This window comes from Ylistrum balloti, unplaced genomic scaffold (genome assembly GCF_031769215.1).
Source record: "Ylistrum balloti isolate Yb309-2 unplaced genomic scaffold, AGI_CSIRO_Ybal_v1 Utg369724, whole genome shotgun sequence".
NCBI classification, from domain to species: Eukaryota; Metazoa; Mollusca; class Bivalvia; order Pectinida; family Pectinidae; genus Ylistrum; species Ylistrum balloti.
This window is the reverse complement of record NW_026781942.1, coordinates 2,606,706-2,624,005: the sequence shown is the minus strand read 5'-3', so window position 1 is coordinate 2,624,005 and position 17,300 is coordinate 2,606,706. Positions and strand designations below refer to the sequence as shown.

At 34.9% G+C, this 17,300-nt stretch overlaps 1 protein-coding gene across 1 annotated transcript; it reads right to left on the bottom strand.

The window, feature by feature from the left end:
* Window positions 1-3,146: 3,146 nt before the first annotated feature.
* On the bottom strand, window positions 3,147-16,821 carry LOC132565444 (uncharacterized). The gene is made up of 10 exons (XM_060230084.1): window positions 16,740-16,821; window positions 15,309-15,404; window positions 13,559-14,396; window positions 13,093-13,189; window positions 11,568-11,702; window positions 9,634-9,757; window positions 9,127-9,267; window positions 8,191-8,537; window positions 7,585-7,726; window positions 3,147-5,478 (listed from the first exon to the last, which is right to left on the bottom strand). The coding sequence occupies exons 1-10, from the start codon at window positions 16,789-16,791 to the stop codon at window positions 5,090-5,092; spliced, it is 2,361 nt and encodes a 786-aa protein (XP_060086067.1). The 5' UTR covers window positions 16,792-16,821; the 3' UTR covers window positions 3,147-5,089.
* Window positions 16,822-17,300: the final 479 nt, after the last annotated feature.

Genomic DNA, 17,300 nt, shown 5'->3' with positions numbered 1-17,300 from the left:
AGAACAGCTGCATATTACTAAGCACTGGTCTACTGTCGGATAAGTACAGTCTGGTTTTTCAACAGGGATTGTCTATATTTACAATAACTGGGTCGTATGTGAATGTTAAAGGCACAAAGGTCTGGGATTCCCGAAAATTCGGCAATGGGCAATAGAATATTTCCAAATAACATCTCCAGTTCGTCAGTCTGCACCTCTAGGAACCCTGTGTTTTGAGTTTATCTGTTGTATGTCTTACATGGATCAACTGGGAAGAAAGTCCTGGAAACATTTCAATAGGAAAAACGGAATCATCACGCTTATCAAATAGCTTGGTGGTAAGATTTCTTCTTATAAATGGAAAACATATATGAGGAGTGTTTTTTTCAGATATAAATACATTTTTGTATCGGTATATAAACAAACCATTTCTACATCACATCTTACATCTTATTTAAAGTTCGTGAACTGGTGTAGGGAACCGCCTCGTTAAAAGTACACTGACCTTGCACGTGTTTAAATTTGGAAAACGTAATCAGGTAATATAATTTCGCTCAAAATGGCTGAGAACAAAAGTCTAATACTTTATTGGGAAAAGTTATTATAGTAAGTAGATAGTCGTCACTTATATCTAAGACAAATAACGTGCATTTATGTTTCGTATAGAGTCACATTTAAAATTCTGTTGTCAAGTTTTCGGAGCACAAATACGAAACCGACCAGTGTGATAAGGCGCTATACCTTGCCACAGGCACTCGAGGCCAGGATATTATTTTTTAAACATTGATTTTTGTTTTAGCACTCATGACTGACGTTATTTAAACGAAATATCAGCAGAATTCAAGTTTATGTGCCGGTTGACAAATCCGAGGTCCACGGTCATTAAAAAAAAAGGTTCCGATGTCATTACGCGCGTAAAAAAAAATTCTCATTACCGCCAGCTTGATTGAAAGTTGATGCATTCTGTATAATCCCTTACCATGATATTGTATCCGAGTTGGCAAATGTGGACTTTCTTTGCCCAGCCATTATTTTTCCATCCCCGCAAATGTACTTGTAGAAATAAAAATATCTATTTTGAAGTTACGCGCGAAAGGACATCGGAACCTTCCTTACCTGTTCACTGCTATAGTGCTAGCAGTACACAGTTTCTCGGTGTGGCCATGGTGATTTTTTTGCTCATTAGATTACCCCATTATAAAGGTTTTAATTAAAAATGAAAAAAAAATCCTTGCTAAAATTGGTCCTGTCATGTTAAAGTGGACAATGTGGGGTTTCATTTTTTTCAGGATAATATTTTAGCTTTGTGTTGGAGATTACTATTTGGGCAGTCTCGAATCTGTGTCTACGCACCAAAAACTAGCTTTACAGGAAGTGAAATTTTCATAGTGTTTACATGTGGTCATGTTATGAAGAATTTCCGAGTTGGAATTTGCTGAAATGTAAGTACTTTGTTACCATGACAGTGTTGTTGATTGTAAGATAGGTGATTAGAATTAAATTTCTCCTAGAAAGTTGTAGTGTTGGATTGGAATTAGCAGTATTTTTGCATTTTTAGCATTTTTTCAGTAGGTAACCATGACAATCAAATGTCAGAAATCAGAGGAATTTTTTTTTTTACACAAATTTCATCTCTCTACTGTTAATGTAATTGTTATACAGTTTATAAATATATATACATGTAATGATGTATTTTTCATAACCAATCTGCTATACCTGTATATCTCAAACATGACAAATAATTTCAGGAAAAATGCAAATTAACTGGTTACTGCTACCTATAGTGCTATCCGGAACTCCTCTCCCAAAAAATCGGAGTGACTGCCCTTGAAATGGCATGTAACTTCCGTCAAAGATATTTACATGGACGATAAAAATCTCCGGTTATTGAGATGTTAATCTCATGTACGTATTGTGAATTTCTCGTTGCCTGTAATGTTATGCACCAAATGAAAGGTAAATATACACACTACCTACGGATACATATTGTTTTACAAGGAACTTATCAAAACTACTTTTTTGAGCCAGTTTCCAAGCGAGGGGTCGATTTTTTAAAATCTGGAGTTGCTTGTCTTGTGTATTTTTAATGACCGTGGACCTCGGATTTGTCAACCGGCACATAAACTTGAATTCTGCTGATATTTCGTTTAAATAACGTCAGTCATGAGTGCTAAAACAAAAATCAATGTTTAAAAAATAATATCCTGGCCTCGAGTGCCTGTGGCAAGGTATAGCGCCTTATCACACTGGTCGGTTTCGTATTTGTGCTCCGAAAACTTGACAACAGAATTTTAAATGTGACTCTATACGAAACATAAATGCACGTTATTTGTCTTAGATATAAGTGACGACTATCTACTTACTATAATAACTTTTCCCAATAAAGTATTAGACTTTTGTTCTCAGCCATTTGAGCGAAATTATATTACCTGATTACGTTTTCCAAATTTAAACACGTGCAAGGTCAGTGTGCTTTTAATGAGGCGGTTCCCTACACCAGTTCACGAACTTTAAATAAGATGTAAGATGTGATGTAGAAATGGTTTGTTTATATACCGATACAAAAATGTATTTATATCTGAAAAAAACACTCCTCATATATGTTTTCCATTTATAAGAAGAAATCTTACCACCAAGCTATTTGATAAGCGTGATGATTCCGTTTTTCCTATTGAAATGTTTCCAGGACTTTCTTCCCAGTTGATCCATGTAAGACATACAACAGATAAACTCAAAACACAGGGTTCCTAGAGGTGCAGACTGACGAACTGGAGATGTTATTTGGAAATATTCTATTGCCCATTGCCGAATTTTCGGGAATCCCAGACCTTTGTGCCTTTAACATTCACATACGACCCAGTTATTGTAAATATAGACAATCCCTGTTGAAAAACCAGACTGTACTTATCCGACAGTAGACCAGTGCTTAGTAATATGCAGCTGTTCTCATAATTATCCTACACTTAGCCCACCCCTGACTTTGGGTCAGTATTTGTGTTGGCTTCGTGGGCTTGCAGCAATCACTGAGGCTTAAGTTGTAAAAATATACAAATGATGTTCCATCCATGAATCTTAATGACACATCAGACCTGAATCAAAATGCTTACCTGTACTTGATTATCACTAATGAATCTTCCAACAACTTCAACAATAACAAAAGGTAAGTGTTTTACAGAAGATAGATTTTATTTGAAAAGCAAGAGACCTACACAAGCATAAAGATTAAAGCACTACATTAAAAAAGATACAGTATTTCCAAACAAACATTGCCACAAAATTTGGTACAGGTACCATGAGTATAACTTTTGGTCTAAAATATTGATTTCTTGTACACTACTACTACTACTACTAAAAATCCACATGTTTACTTTAAATTTCTTATTTTGCACTTACAACCAACTTTCTGGCCAAAAACTGAACATTTCCAATGAAATCTCCAACATACTAACAAATGGCACACTGTTTTTCTGTTTCCTTTCTATGATACAGAGATGTTGATGTGTTCATTGTTAATGTTCTCATCACCACAATTTTCTGAAACGGGCATTAAGAAATCGCATTTCTGTTGAAAGTTTTGCCATTTTCTCAATGTTCATGCAACATAATTTAATAAATTCAATGCTTGAGTGAATAAATGTTTCATTTCCCAAATCAAATTTGGGTTAAATTACAAAGATTGGTAAAATCATGCATTATATGTAGACTAACTCCTACTTTTTTCACATATTGATATTGATTTGAAGACAAAAACTTCGTCCAAAATCCAATGCAAGTGTGTTACAAACAAAATTTTCCAGTAGTTTGAATTCAAATATATTTCTATGTTTTCAATATTTTTTTTCAGACATTACTCCTGAATTGCTGAACAATGAGATTCATTAGATGTTGTCTTGTTACAAAATCTATTGGGTACAATGCTAATTAAGAATCAAAGTCAGACACCTTGTCATACTTATTTACAAAGATCATGCTCGATCGTACCAGAATGGTCATGTTCAACACCATGTTGCAAGGTCATATTCAGTGTCAAACAGTCTGGAATTGATCAAATTCAGAATACAAATCTTAACAGTTTGCTATACATGTCTGGTTAGAGACAAAATATAAAATCACACAATTCATTAATTGTTTGGGAAAAAAAAATAAAAATACATCTTCATTCCAAATCAACAAAGGCATGAAATTGGTAAAAAAAAAACCCTTCATAATCATAATACAGCTTTCAATACCTAGTAATATTTTTTATTGCTTAGATTGAGCCACAAGATGGTTTTGCCTTTACATGAAAATGATTGTTTTTTGTTCTGCATTTAATTAATTTAAGTATTCATTTATCTTATCACAAATAAAAGGGCAAGTTTCCTGTTATACTTATACCATATATTTCAGATATGACATTTAAACATTAGTGTCATTTCAAAATGCATGCACCATAAATCCAAAATTGTAAATCTTTTTCTTTATAAAAGAAATGTTTAGCAACTATATGGACAAGGAATATTTTCAACAGACATCTTAACCAATGTTTGCTTTAAAAATATTATAAAATTTATGCGCAACAAAAGGCAATTTTTCTCACAAACTTGGGTATCATACATGTAGTGGTTTATTTTTAAGGTTGCTATATCCACAACTTGATAATTAGCTGCTTGATCGTAATTTTAATTTTCAAATCATAATCTTTGCTGTAACACTACACATGACAAAATGTCAATAAAAGCCCACTTGTTGGATAACCAATTTCCTTTCAATAATGAAGACTTAAAAAATATAAAACATCTTAATATCACAATTTTCCTTTTTTGATCCCATAAACACTTGCCTCCTGTGTCATCAATAGCAACCCTAATACAAAAAAGATATTTTTTTTGGAGGAGTTGCCATATCTATCCCGTAATAAGCCCAGGCATGGAAGTAAACCCACTGACATATTTTGCAGTTTCAGTAGAAATACCAAATGTTATACTGTCTTGTGATAAGTCTAACCCCAATTTTGTTCACTTCAAAGGCTTATTGCAGGATGAAAAGTACAACACACATTGTGTAAATATCTGGACTTTGCAACTTCCAGTCTGTCAGCATTTTGTAGCAAAATATATGCTATCAGTATTTACACCAGGGCACCAAAGAATGGAACATTTCCATCAAGCTCTACACTGGGAGAGAGATTTCCAAACATCTCGTTTCTTGGGCTTTCAATTCTGTCCCTCAGTTTTTCCTTCAGAATTCGTCGTCGTCTTCCTCCTGTCATATTTTTTGAGGACTTTTTATATGGACATGCCTTTTTGGTAACACTAGCATTGGACATATAGGAGGATGCACTACTGATGGAGCTGTGGCTGGAAACGCAACTAGACACTGAGCTGGTGCGATGGACTCTGACAGGCCCAGGAGCTGAGGCTGGAATCTCAGATGGCTCATAGATGAAGCAATCCAAATCCTTCTCCAACAGGTCCGGAAATGGGTTTTTCATGGAGAGCAACTTCTCCGTGTTCATTTCTACAAGTAATAAGAAAATATGATGTGATTTCACAACAAACAAAAGATCCCAGAGGGATCTTGATGACCACAATTGTTTGATCTTTATTTGCTCTTTGAAAGTTGGATCTTTTCCCTTCTTTTCTCTTCTTTGTTTTTGCTCTTAATGATAAGAAATTTGAACATTCCTTTGCAGAAAGAGCAATGATAGTCTTTACCTGCCAAATCCAGAATGGTCACCTGGAAGCCATTTTGTTTCTTCTAATCAGTACCAAAATCAAACAGACATAACAAGGGATCATGGGAAAATTGAAGGAGGCAGTCTGTCGGCCATTTTGTTTTTCTGATCAGACCCAAAATCAAATGGGTACAACTAGGGACCAAGGAGAACCCACATATGAAATTAAGAGAGATCCATCCAGTGCTTCTCAAGAAAAAGTGAAAACAAAAATTGTTTTCAGATGGACAGATGATGGACCACAGATGTAGGGCAATTTGAACAGCCAGCCATGATAGTGGGCTAAAAATTCTGAATCTAACATTATATAGCACATGTCATTAACATAGTAGTATCACCTGAAAGGTTGCTATGTAATACTTGTATGATGCTAGCCATTTTGATGAAGCACACTGAGCAAATCATGACTACAAAATGCATTATCTTTTCTTAAAATTACTTTTTCACTACATGTATTTTTATTTTTCTATCTGATCAATAATTGTTCCAAGTCTTAGAACTTCTTCCATGAACTTCTTTTCCAAACTTTTGACTTTCCCATGCTAGTGGAAGACACTAGTTTGCTCAACCTTGAAATCTTATTCATAAAGTTTTCAGTATAAATGTAAATTTGCAGGACCTTAACATTTTCCCTTAGACTATAGCAGGCCTCAACGTTAACTTTTTTAGTATTTGCCCAGCAAGTGCTATTCAATTTCAACTTGCCCGTTGCCGAAATTAACTTGCCCATAAAAATGATGTTGAATTATTAGGTTTTTACTCTAGTATAAACATTGCACTGTATATTCCTTAAGATTGTCTTTCATTTACAGTCTCTTAAAATGTAATGAATTAACAAGTTTATGTTTTTATTCACAACTAGGCCTTCGTGATCTTTCACCAGCTTCCCACCAGTGCTTCATAGCCAAGTTTGGGTCAAATTCTGAGGTACTTGGTCCATTCACTGAAATCCTCCTCAAATGGTCATTTGATTGTGTTCTTGTTTACTGTCTGATCTTTTTTGCTTATTTCCATCATTGCAATCAGCTTGTCTTTTGCTAGTAAACCTGAATTTATGTAACAACATACTGCATACTGGCTTCATAGTCAACAGCGAAATGAAGTTGCCTATAAATAGAATGGGAAATTTTGCGCATGCACCTTCCTACAATTCCATATCGGCAGTAGTCTACTTTCTGTTCAGTGATGTAAGTTTAGTGACAAAACATGCAGCTTAAACATATTCTTTCTATTTCTTGACACTTGTAATTTCAATTTGTGTTAATACCAGCTTTGTCTTTATTGATAAAATATGTATGTGTTTGTTTCAAGATTCTATTACCGATATATTTTGTCTTGACCATTTCGCAGACTAGAGCATGCGCAGTGAACGTCAGCGACTGTGAAACCATCAACTATTTCTAGGTAGTCAGTTCCAATATATATGTCTGTCATTTAATTAAAGGAAACATTTGTCAAGATGTGTTATTTTAGGGTTTACATTTCAGGGAGAATTAAGTAAGAAAATGTAGATATGATCTTCAATACAATATTTCTACCGGTACCAGACATGATCCTTGACAGAAGACTTTGATCACGTATCTGGCTGAATGTTTTTTGTGAGATGGATCGGGCAAATTACTGGTAAAATCATGTTGCCCGACACCAATTTTCACTTGCCCCCGGCAATCGGGCAACCATTAACTTCGAGCCCTGCTATAGAAATTTCAAAGAAATTTCCTTAGCTCATTTAACATTACCATCTGATAAAGTTTGCGAATGGATTAATTGGAAATGAAAGGGTCAGTGGAATTTTATCCATAACCCTATAGAAGTTGAGATTCAAACCCAGATTTACTTATTCTCAAATTCTGTCCTAAGGTTTCCTTGGTTGATATTGGTGTACTTACTGTCTATTGTAACAAGAGCTTCAGCAGCAGAAAGGCGCTGTGTTGGGTTTCCTGCTAGCAGTCCAGTCAACACTTGTTTCATATCTGGGCTACAACCATCAGGAATCAAACATCGCTGCACAAAGTTGGGGTCTTTCACCAGCTGTCAACAAATCCAAAGATTCAATTTTTCACCACTTTAAGGTGTCAAGCACTAAATAACAGGCAAAACAATAATAATCACAAATCATAAAATTATTATTCATTAAAAGAATTATCTACTATAACCAAGGGCACCAAGTGTTTCTACTTTGATTAAATGTTTATATTTTGAACTGTCCTGCTATGGCATTCATAACAAACACAAATGTTTATTCTCTATGCAGGTTGATGTCTTATGCCAAGAATGATTTCTTTCAGATATCAACTTTTATTATTGACAAAATAATACAAGAAATAGCACAACCATTTTGACTGTGATCTGTTGCCATTCCCATACCCACAATAATGATGTTAAAATGAACACACTGGATGTCATTTATTAAACCATAAATCACACTTCTTAATGGTTAATTGATTTTATCATGCAGGAGTAAACTATGATGTAATAAACACTGATGAACTTACGGACACAATGATTGTAGATTTCACTTTAGTTGGATCTTCCACATTTTTGTAGTTGTCCTGTCCGTTTGTGAATGCATGCAAAAGTAAATGTGTTTTCCGGTACATAAATGCCATAGTGAGGCCCCAGCTGAATACATCACTCTTGGGTGTTACCATCCAGTCCTCCTGATCTTGGAGGGACATCTGTGTATATCGTGACTTTAGAAAGCTGATACAGGCCTCAGGGGACATGTATTCAGCTGTCCATCCAATGTATGAGAGTGGATCCTGAGGAAATTTAGCAGACCCAAAGTCTGTAATTTTCAGGGTCCAACCAGTGGGAGTTTCCAAGATGCAAGCATTCTCCGCTGTAACAAAGTGGATAGTCTTCATATTAAGGATTCAATTTGGTTACAATGTCTTCATCCCCATTTTAAGTTTGCTTGTATTTTCCCATGTCTTTGCAAGTCACACCATCCATTTACACAAGTAAGTATGCTCCAGAAATACCATCAAAATCGGATGTATCGTTTGTATATACAAATATAGGCTTTTATTAATTACACAATGATTGTAAAACAATTTACTCAAACTTTTATTAATCACACTTGTTTGTCTGGATTAAAGCATGCAAAGAGTCTTGCTGTGAAAGGATAGAGGTGGTTGGGCAGTTAACTCTCTATCATTCCATATTTGTCCAAGTGTCCAACCCCAGATGTCTAAATGAGTGTTTTATGTTACAACTGTGCCATCCAACCACCTACTGATTAGCTGTGGACTAGCAACATTTGAAAGGAAATGATAGATAAATGCTGTGTGCCATGGGCTCAGGGGTCATAACAGAAAAGTAAAATAACATTCTTCTATAATTTTGCTGCACAGAATAAATTAATATGGGTGGGTTTATTACCAGATATGAACATATCAATACAATGATATTTTTTTTCCATTACTTACGTTTGATGTCCAGGTGAATGATTCCGTAGATCTCCATGTATGCTAGTGCAGACAGACCCTGGCGGTTCACATTCCAAACGAACTCTTCCGTCACAAGAAGTTTTGTGTCTTCCCCCAGTGTAAATGTCAATATTGAAATGCCTATAAAATACATAACTCACTTCACACTTTCTGTAAACATGTATTTTTTGTGATATGAAATTCCAAAACTTTTTCTTAAGGATATGCAAATTAGACAAAACAGGTGAGAAAATTATCTATGTAAATTGTAACATATATTTTACTATAATAAACTGTCCTCGTTTCTTTACTTAATGCTCTGTGTATGATGAATCAACATTCAGTTCTATATCAGTGTAAACCAATATCCTGGAATTTCACCAGGAGATCCTTCATACATTTCTTTTAAATCTAGCTATGGTTAAGTTTTGTGACCATTTATATGGTTTCCATTCATGTTTCTTAGTGTTGCACAATATCATTATTTGAAACAAGCCATGACCTTACCAGCACACTCCATATAGATCTCGTTGGAACCCTCTCTCTGGATGACACCATAAAACTGGGTGATGTTTTGATGCTTAAGGGCCATCATTATTTCAACCTCTGACTTCCTGTATTGGGACCCCACCTAACAAAAACAAAATAGCTCACCTGTTTACTTTCTCTTATTGTGTCAATACTTGATTTTGATAAGTTCATTTGGGTGAAATTTAAAATTCCTGGCCACCAAACATGACAGCAGATACTAATACAATTATGAAAGTATTAAAATAAATTAAAATTATAGTCAAACTTTGATTTTTGGAAGTTCAAGGGACTACAAAAAAAACCCCACTTGGTAGAAACACAATAAATACTAAAACAAAACATCAAATGAAAAGAAACAACTTTATCTTAAAACGAAACATTTTCATTCATGAAAAAATAAAAATATAACTTTAAATAGAAATCAAAGAGAAATAGATAACACAAGCTCAGGTTTACATTCCTGCCTTCTTGTTAATGCATACAGAATACGTATTTTATGGATTGATTTTAAATGAAGCGACGTGCAGCATCAAAGTGGTCTTTATGTGTTACAGCAACTTTTTTAAGACTGATACATAAATGTTATAGGCACTAATGCAGGGTTAGAAAAATCCACTCGTCCACTCATCTGAGCGAGTCAAAGCTACTTGCGGGTGAGTGATTTGTTTCAGCTACGAGTGAATTTGTAGTTCGGACTATAGAATATTCCATAATAAATGACGTTTATCAACTTAAACACTCCTAAAACTAATTTAAATCCACTGATAGTCGATAAAATACATTGATGTAGTATCCTTGTTTACACAATGTGTCAAGACTCGGGCTGATCCAGACTACATGAAAACCTATTACGTCATCACAAATGTTGTAAACAAGGTTGTTTTGTGTACGTAGTTACAGTCAAAAAGTTGATGTTCTCGCTCGCGTTAACAGTGAATTTAATATGAGTAAAACAATAAAAGCAAGTGTTGAGTTCAAACATTTGATATAGAAATTGATAATAAAATTCATGTTCCTTAAATTTATGTTTTGTTGCCTTTTTTCTTCGGGTGTGTGAATATTGGATTCAGGCAAGTGAATTTCAAGTTTCACTTGCCCGACAGACGAGTAACTAAAAATAGTTTTTTCTAGTCCTGCTAATGAATTATCTTTTATTAAATATCATGGCTTGTAAGTAAGCTAAGCTCTAATCTGTGTACAGTCATTCATTAACCTGGTAACAGAGCCAATAACAGTACGTTATTATAATCCAATTGTCAGGTAGTACTCTTTGTTAAAATGTGTGAAATTTCACAGCGGGGTGAAAATACCTGTACCGTACAGGTAAATGTTTTCTTCAAATCATGAGGCATCAATGACTGTATTATTATGAATAATGACTGTGAAAAAACATTGATGCATCAAAAATTTTGATTTACAAAGCTTCGATTCATAATGGGATAAGTTTGTAGTGATATATAGGAATTAAATTTTGGACTGACAAAAAATTCCACACATCCAGAAATTTGAATCATCAAAGATTGATTCATAGAAGTATGACTGTAAATTGGCTTGATTTGGATTATACACAAACAGCAAGGGTCATTCAAAGATGGCCTCCTGATATATACAAGGTGAGTACAAGTATTGCCTGTGTTTTGGGAGGCTCTGATGTGTTCATGTAAGCCTTCTTATGATAGTTTTGGACTGAAGCATATCTGCTGGAAACAACCCCCTGAAAAGTCCTGGCTTGCATTCTTTATATAACAGGGTTGATCTTTAGCAACCATGCAATTTGTTAAATATTATACAATATGCTGCATAAACACTAAATTTTCTGCATATGCTAGGTTAAAATTTTAATTTAAGCTTGATCACTGCTTAAATAAAGTCATAAAAACAGATTGCAAGAAATAAAGACATAAATTTACCTGTTTCTTGACAAACTTGGCCTTGGTGACTTGGTCTTGACACAGTTTTACCTCTCCAAAGCTTCCTTTTCCCAAAACATATTTCACAGAGAAGTGATAATCTTCTGTGTATTGTCCTCCCTTAGGTCTCAGCTTCTACAAAGATCAGTGTATAACAAGCCATTGGTGACTGTGTACATGAAGACGACCATTCATGTTGATAGACAAAAATCCTGGTAGACAAATTTCAGATGCATGGTAAATAGGATGTTATCTTGATTTCTGTGTACAAACAGTACTAATATTTTTATCTCATTTTATAGAAAACATACGTTGTAGCATTATTTTCACGAAGTTTAACTTTGTCAGGGCACAGGCTAACCACTCATCAATTTGTTCTGATTGGGTAAAAATTAAAATGAACAAGTGGAACTACAACATTCATCCCATTGCCAAGTGAAAATGATAGATACATAATGAAACACATTCAAAAGTGACTTGGTTTCAAAATAAACAATTCCAATAAATCCATGATAAACCATTTTCTTGTTTTGTGGTAAAATTTGTAAGCAATTTGAACAAAATTAACTTATTATATTTTACGAATGAAGATAAAATAAGTGGCATTTACAAAACCTGCTTGATGTAAAGTAAAATATTCAAAGTGCCGATGTGGATGTTAGTGGTTTGTAAAAAAAATTATCTTGAGCCCTGATAAATTCAAATTAATGAAGCAAATTTTTCATCTTTCACGTTTCACTTTAAATAATCTCGAGTATTATAACCATAGATATCAATTGCAACAAGTTTGAGGTAAATGGTGGGATCTTTCTTGGGTTTGTCAACTGGTTTCGCCTGAACTTATGTGGGGTTCATCAGGACACCAATTCTACAAAAATTAAAGTACATAAAATATGGGCCTGTTTTTTATGACGTAGACAGAAGAGTCGCCCGATACACTAAAAATCATGGCATTGGCTCTATTCTTTAGTAGCATGATTAAGTATTATAAAGTATGTGCATTATAACTTAAGGAAATGAAATATAACTACAGCAAAGAATACATGCAACATACTTTCCTCGATACTCCTGGTATTACAATCACTTTCACTCTCTGCACCCCAGGAGCCATCCTCAATACTCTAAGGGTTACAATCACTTTCGCTCCCTGCACCCCACAAACCATCCTCAATACTCCAGGGGTTAAAATCACTTTCGCTCTCTGCACCCCTGGGAAATGTTATGGCAGACCTGAAGGCTCAACATGCGAAACCTTGTGGACATGATGAAAAGACTAGTTTGATCCTTTGATGTGCATTAAAGAAATCTCAGGGTTGCATAATGGTATATTGTGATGGTTTTGAAGTTGGGTTGTGCCATTTCTCTGTAATCTTCAAAAGAAGCGTATCAGCCTGTGATTGGTCAGTTTTTATCTGTGAATAAAATTACTTTGCTTTTGTCTCCAGTTTTGCCATGACTTGTTCCATGGTATAGAGAGCAAGTGTGATTGTAACTCCTCGAGAATCAAGAAAGGCAACATACTTACATCATTTAGTATCACACCATGGGTCCCGTGCGATGGTAGAAATTCACTTTTGTCCAGCATTTCCTTGCATGCCTTATTTGTTCCAAACACAACTTGACTGAAAAAGTAAATGTCACAATGCATTCATTATCCCTTACATTGAAATATCTATCAATATTTTCATCCAGGTATGAGAGCCATCATGAAACATAGTGGTATCTTAATGAAACAGATAATGCATAAATTTCTATATATCTTCTTTAACAGCAAAATATTAATTTCTCTTGCTAGACAGGTTTTTTCTTAAATAAAAATTAAGCAAAAACTTTAAGAAATAGTAAGAAAAAAATGCAATATCAGAAAACTTCTGTCAGCCCACGATTGATTTCTTTAATTACCTCCCCTTAGAGTTAATTTCCCCCCCCCCCCCCCCCCCCCCCCTCCCTTGTAGATTGGGTTAGACTCCCTGTAAAACAGAATTACTTACTTTTTCTTGAAACTGGATGATGGTATAACATCAGCCTTCTTCTTAGCAAATTGCAATAGAAGTGCATGCAGTGTCTTCTGGAAGTCCTCTTGGTGGTTTCCAGTTGTCAAATTTATATTGAGATGAGATAAGTCTTCTAAGGGCTTTGGACCATCGCTGCGCACCTGAACTCCGAGACATGGAACTGTTTCTTCTATAAAGACTCTCTCATTTTTTTCATTGACAGCTTGAAAGTCTTCACAGATTTTTTTGTCAATTGTAGAGTTTTCTCCAGGAAAGGGTTTTTCCAATTCTGTGTCAATCTCTTGGATCATGGCAGGTAAATATGTAGGGTGTACATTATCAGGGTCTTGAAACTGGAAACGTGGTTCCCCAACAGTGTTTTCTTCATAATTTGGTTGCCGATCACATTGCAGTTGCATTTTCTCAATGAACAGAGTGACATTCTCTCTCTCTGGTGAATATGGTTGCGTCTGGTTTGCGATGATTTCTTTGGTATGGAAACTCTCATGGTTGTATAGTTGTCCAGAGACTTCCACTGATGTACTGCGATACGTTCCAATGGCAAGCTTTTGGGTGTTCTCTGTGTCATCCTCTGGTTGTGCTTGAATGCCTAATGTATGTGGGTGTTGAAAGACTACATCAGTAGATGGTGTTGCAACCTGCATGCGTGGGGATACTTTGATCATATTGTAAAAATTTTCTGTAATGTCAGAGCTGCTGACAGTATCCATGGCGATGCAACTCCCTCCACTGAATCCATGGTTATTTGTTGTGGTGGTGGTCAGGTCTTTTACCTTAGGGGAGAGAACTCTAGTTCCATACTTTCCACTTCCTTCTGGTAATTAAGAAATTAGAATCTTATATAATAGCAAGAGTAATTTGCAAACAAATAAAATTTTGAAAAATCATGTCCCCTGTAGATGACTTTTTCAGTCTTTAACAATATAAGGATGCTGAGCTGGATCAAATTTGACTCAAACTACACCATCTCCTACATTGTTCACTCTCCAACAATACCACTTTGCCCTATCCAAATCTTTTGTTATTATGCATGGAAAACAGAAACAGAGTAGGGCCAAATCAAGTCCTCTCATTTCCCTATTAAACACTGTACATGTATTTACTCACTGTTAATAATACAACACTGAGTTCTATTCACTAATGTTTATAGTTTGCATCAATATCTGTCTAACAGTTTGGTATAATTCAATGGCAGATTTTCACATATTTTCTGATGAAATTAAGTTCTTTGATAAAGCAGGTTCTGTTTTATTGATTTTAATGGCAGAGGCTCGCCATTTTTATCTATCTTCCCCCTCAATAAACTGATCATATATTTTATTTATCCTGCAACATTGACTGAAAACAGAACATTAAAACTTCAAAAGTTTTGTTGTTCACTATTTGTTAACCTGACATTGACGTTACGCTGAATTTTGCCTGATGATGGATGCCAAAGTAACTGTTCCACAAGAAAATATGTTTTCAAACTTCATCGGATATAACGGCGATTTTATAAATATTCATAGATCAACATGTTTATTATAACATGTAAGATCACTTCTTTCAACAACTATTTATATTTCTAAACGCAATATAGAAGTAAATTCAGGGAGTAATTCTAATGAATTCCTGCATGTGCTAAAATACAGGTGTTTTCCGTCTCTACCAAATGCAGCTAAAATATATGTGGCAGGTGTATTCTGACAAGCAGCGCAAGTTGCGGGATAAATATCATTATTATTACCAGATGGAGCAACAAGCAGTTTTCCCAACTGCTTTCTCTTAGCTGGAGCTAGTGGCACACTTGGAGTTCTCTCCCCTGTGTCATCCGTCATGTTTCCTGAAGATAAAAACAAACAGGTTTAAGATGTCATAATATGAACAATGATGAAATCTCATTCCCATGAAGCAGAGTTTCAGGATGTATGAAACTCATATTCAGTGATTTTTTGAATCCCTTAAATTTTAGACCTCGTTACATCCGTAGTATTGGGACTCATCAAATTTTTAGAAATGATCTGGACTTCCCTTAAAAATTCTTAAAACAAATACTCATGTTTTAATGGGAGCAGTATTACTTCAATATATAACAAATTCTAACATAATACCTTAGATTTATGTCAGTGTATAACTGCACTTATAAACAGAAAAGGGGTGTGTAACATGACATTTCGAGGAAATTACACCAGTGGTGTAATGATAGGTCAACTTATCAATGTATTGCAATAGCATTGCTCTCAATAGCAATAGGTGGAAAGCATATTTTCAAGTCGCTAACTAATCTTATTAGTATAAATATAGTTCACAAAGTATATAAAAACACAATAGTCTGTGACATTATGGTGGAATTCATTTTTCTTGAATGATGTCTAACTTCCAGTCAAACATCATAGGAGTACATCCTTAATTTCTGTTTGCCCAGACTCCTAAGACTTAAACTTCTACAACTTGTTAGTGTTTCATAAAATCTTGTATCTAAGATATCTAGGTATCTTTTAATCTTATCACAGACTATGAATAGAATATAGGTGTTTCATAGAAGAGAAGGCAATTCGAAATCTGATCAAATTTAAAACTATGTTGTACAACCTTCTTGTTAGTAGGAATCTCAGCAATAAATACTCCACAGGTTTATTTTTTGCTTACTTCCTGTCATGATTATTGTGCAATAAACTTTTTCTAGCAAATAAATCTCAAGTAACAATATGCCAATATTACGACGAGTAACTTACTTTCATCATTTTCTGTTATCAATTAAATCTATTTACCAATATTACTGAGAAATATAAGACAATCTGTGCTATCTACAGAACGACTCATTTTTCTCAGAATCACTCATCCATAATCACTGCGCCCCACAGTGTAGGCCTACTTTCAAATTTCCTCTTCTTGACATTGTTCAACAAAGGTAAACATAAAAATCAGGGCTGCTTTGAAATCCAATTGTTTATGATCTTTCGAAAGGGAGCTGTCACATCGATAATTGATTAACTTATCAAAATGTCACATACAAGTTCGATAAGTTTTCGCCATTTGCATTTCGTGACGTAAAACTTGACAATCGGGCGGTCATTTTCTGCGTGTTAAACTGAACCATAAACTGCGAAACTGACAGCGACATGTCGATAAAACCAAATACTAGTATATTAATTTCTCTAAAGACTAGCAAATTTACCGGCTTCGGGATAGAAATCCAGAAACTCATCTGCTGTCTCCCTCATTGTCATTTTCCTGTTGTCCCGTATTTTCCATGACGTATTGGAAATCCCCTAAACACGCCACCAGTTAATTGGGGCGAAACGTTCTAAGGGTTATCTCCCATGCTTCAACCGCCAGCGTATTGGACTTTCTTGCTTAGAACATATTGCGATTACATGCTCAGCTCCCAGAACCTGTTTTGTTTTTTGTTCGATATGTATAATCTTAAAGATGCAATACATCATATAAGATCGATGAAGCACGTAATACACACATTCCGTTTCATCAGAATAAACTTGAAAAAAATATAATCGGAAAACAATATCCAAAAACACATGGCATTCTATAAAAAAAAAATCAGAAAAAAACCCAAAGAAATTCATTCGTTTGTAAGTGATTTCCCTAGATACATCATAGCAGCATAGACTTACTTTCTATATTTTCACTTTGTTGATTTCCATACAAAGTGATATATGAGGAACGAGAGGCACTGCATACTGTCAGGGACGCCCTGATACCGTTGAGAGTTATAAGATGT

Coding starts and splice junctions, on each gene's coding strand:
- LOC132565444 (XM_060230084.1), bottom strand. CDS start 16,791: ATGACAATGAGGGAGACAGCAGATGAGTTTCTGGATTTCTATCCCGAA. Junction 9,758..11,567: donor CCAAGTTTGTCAAGAAACAG/GTAAATTTATGT, acceptor TGTTTTTGTTAG/GTGGGGTCCCAATACAGGAA. Junction 8,538..9,126: donor CATTCACCTGGACATCAAAC/GTAAGTAATGGA, acceptor ACTTTGTTACAG/CGGAGAATGCTTGCATCTTG.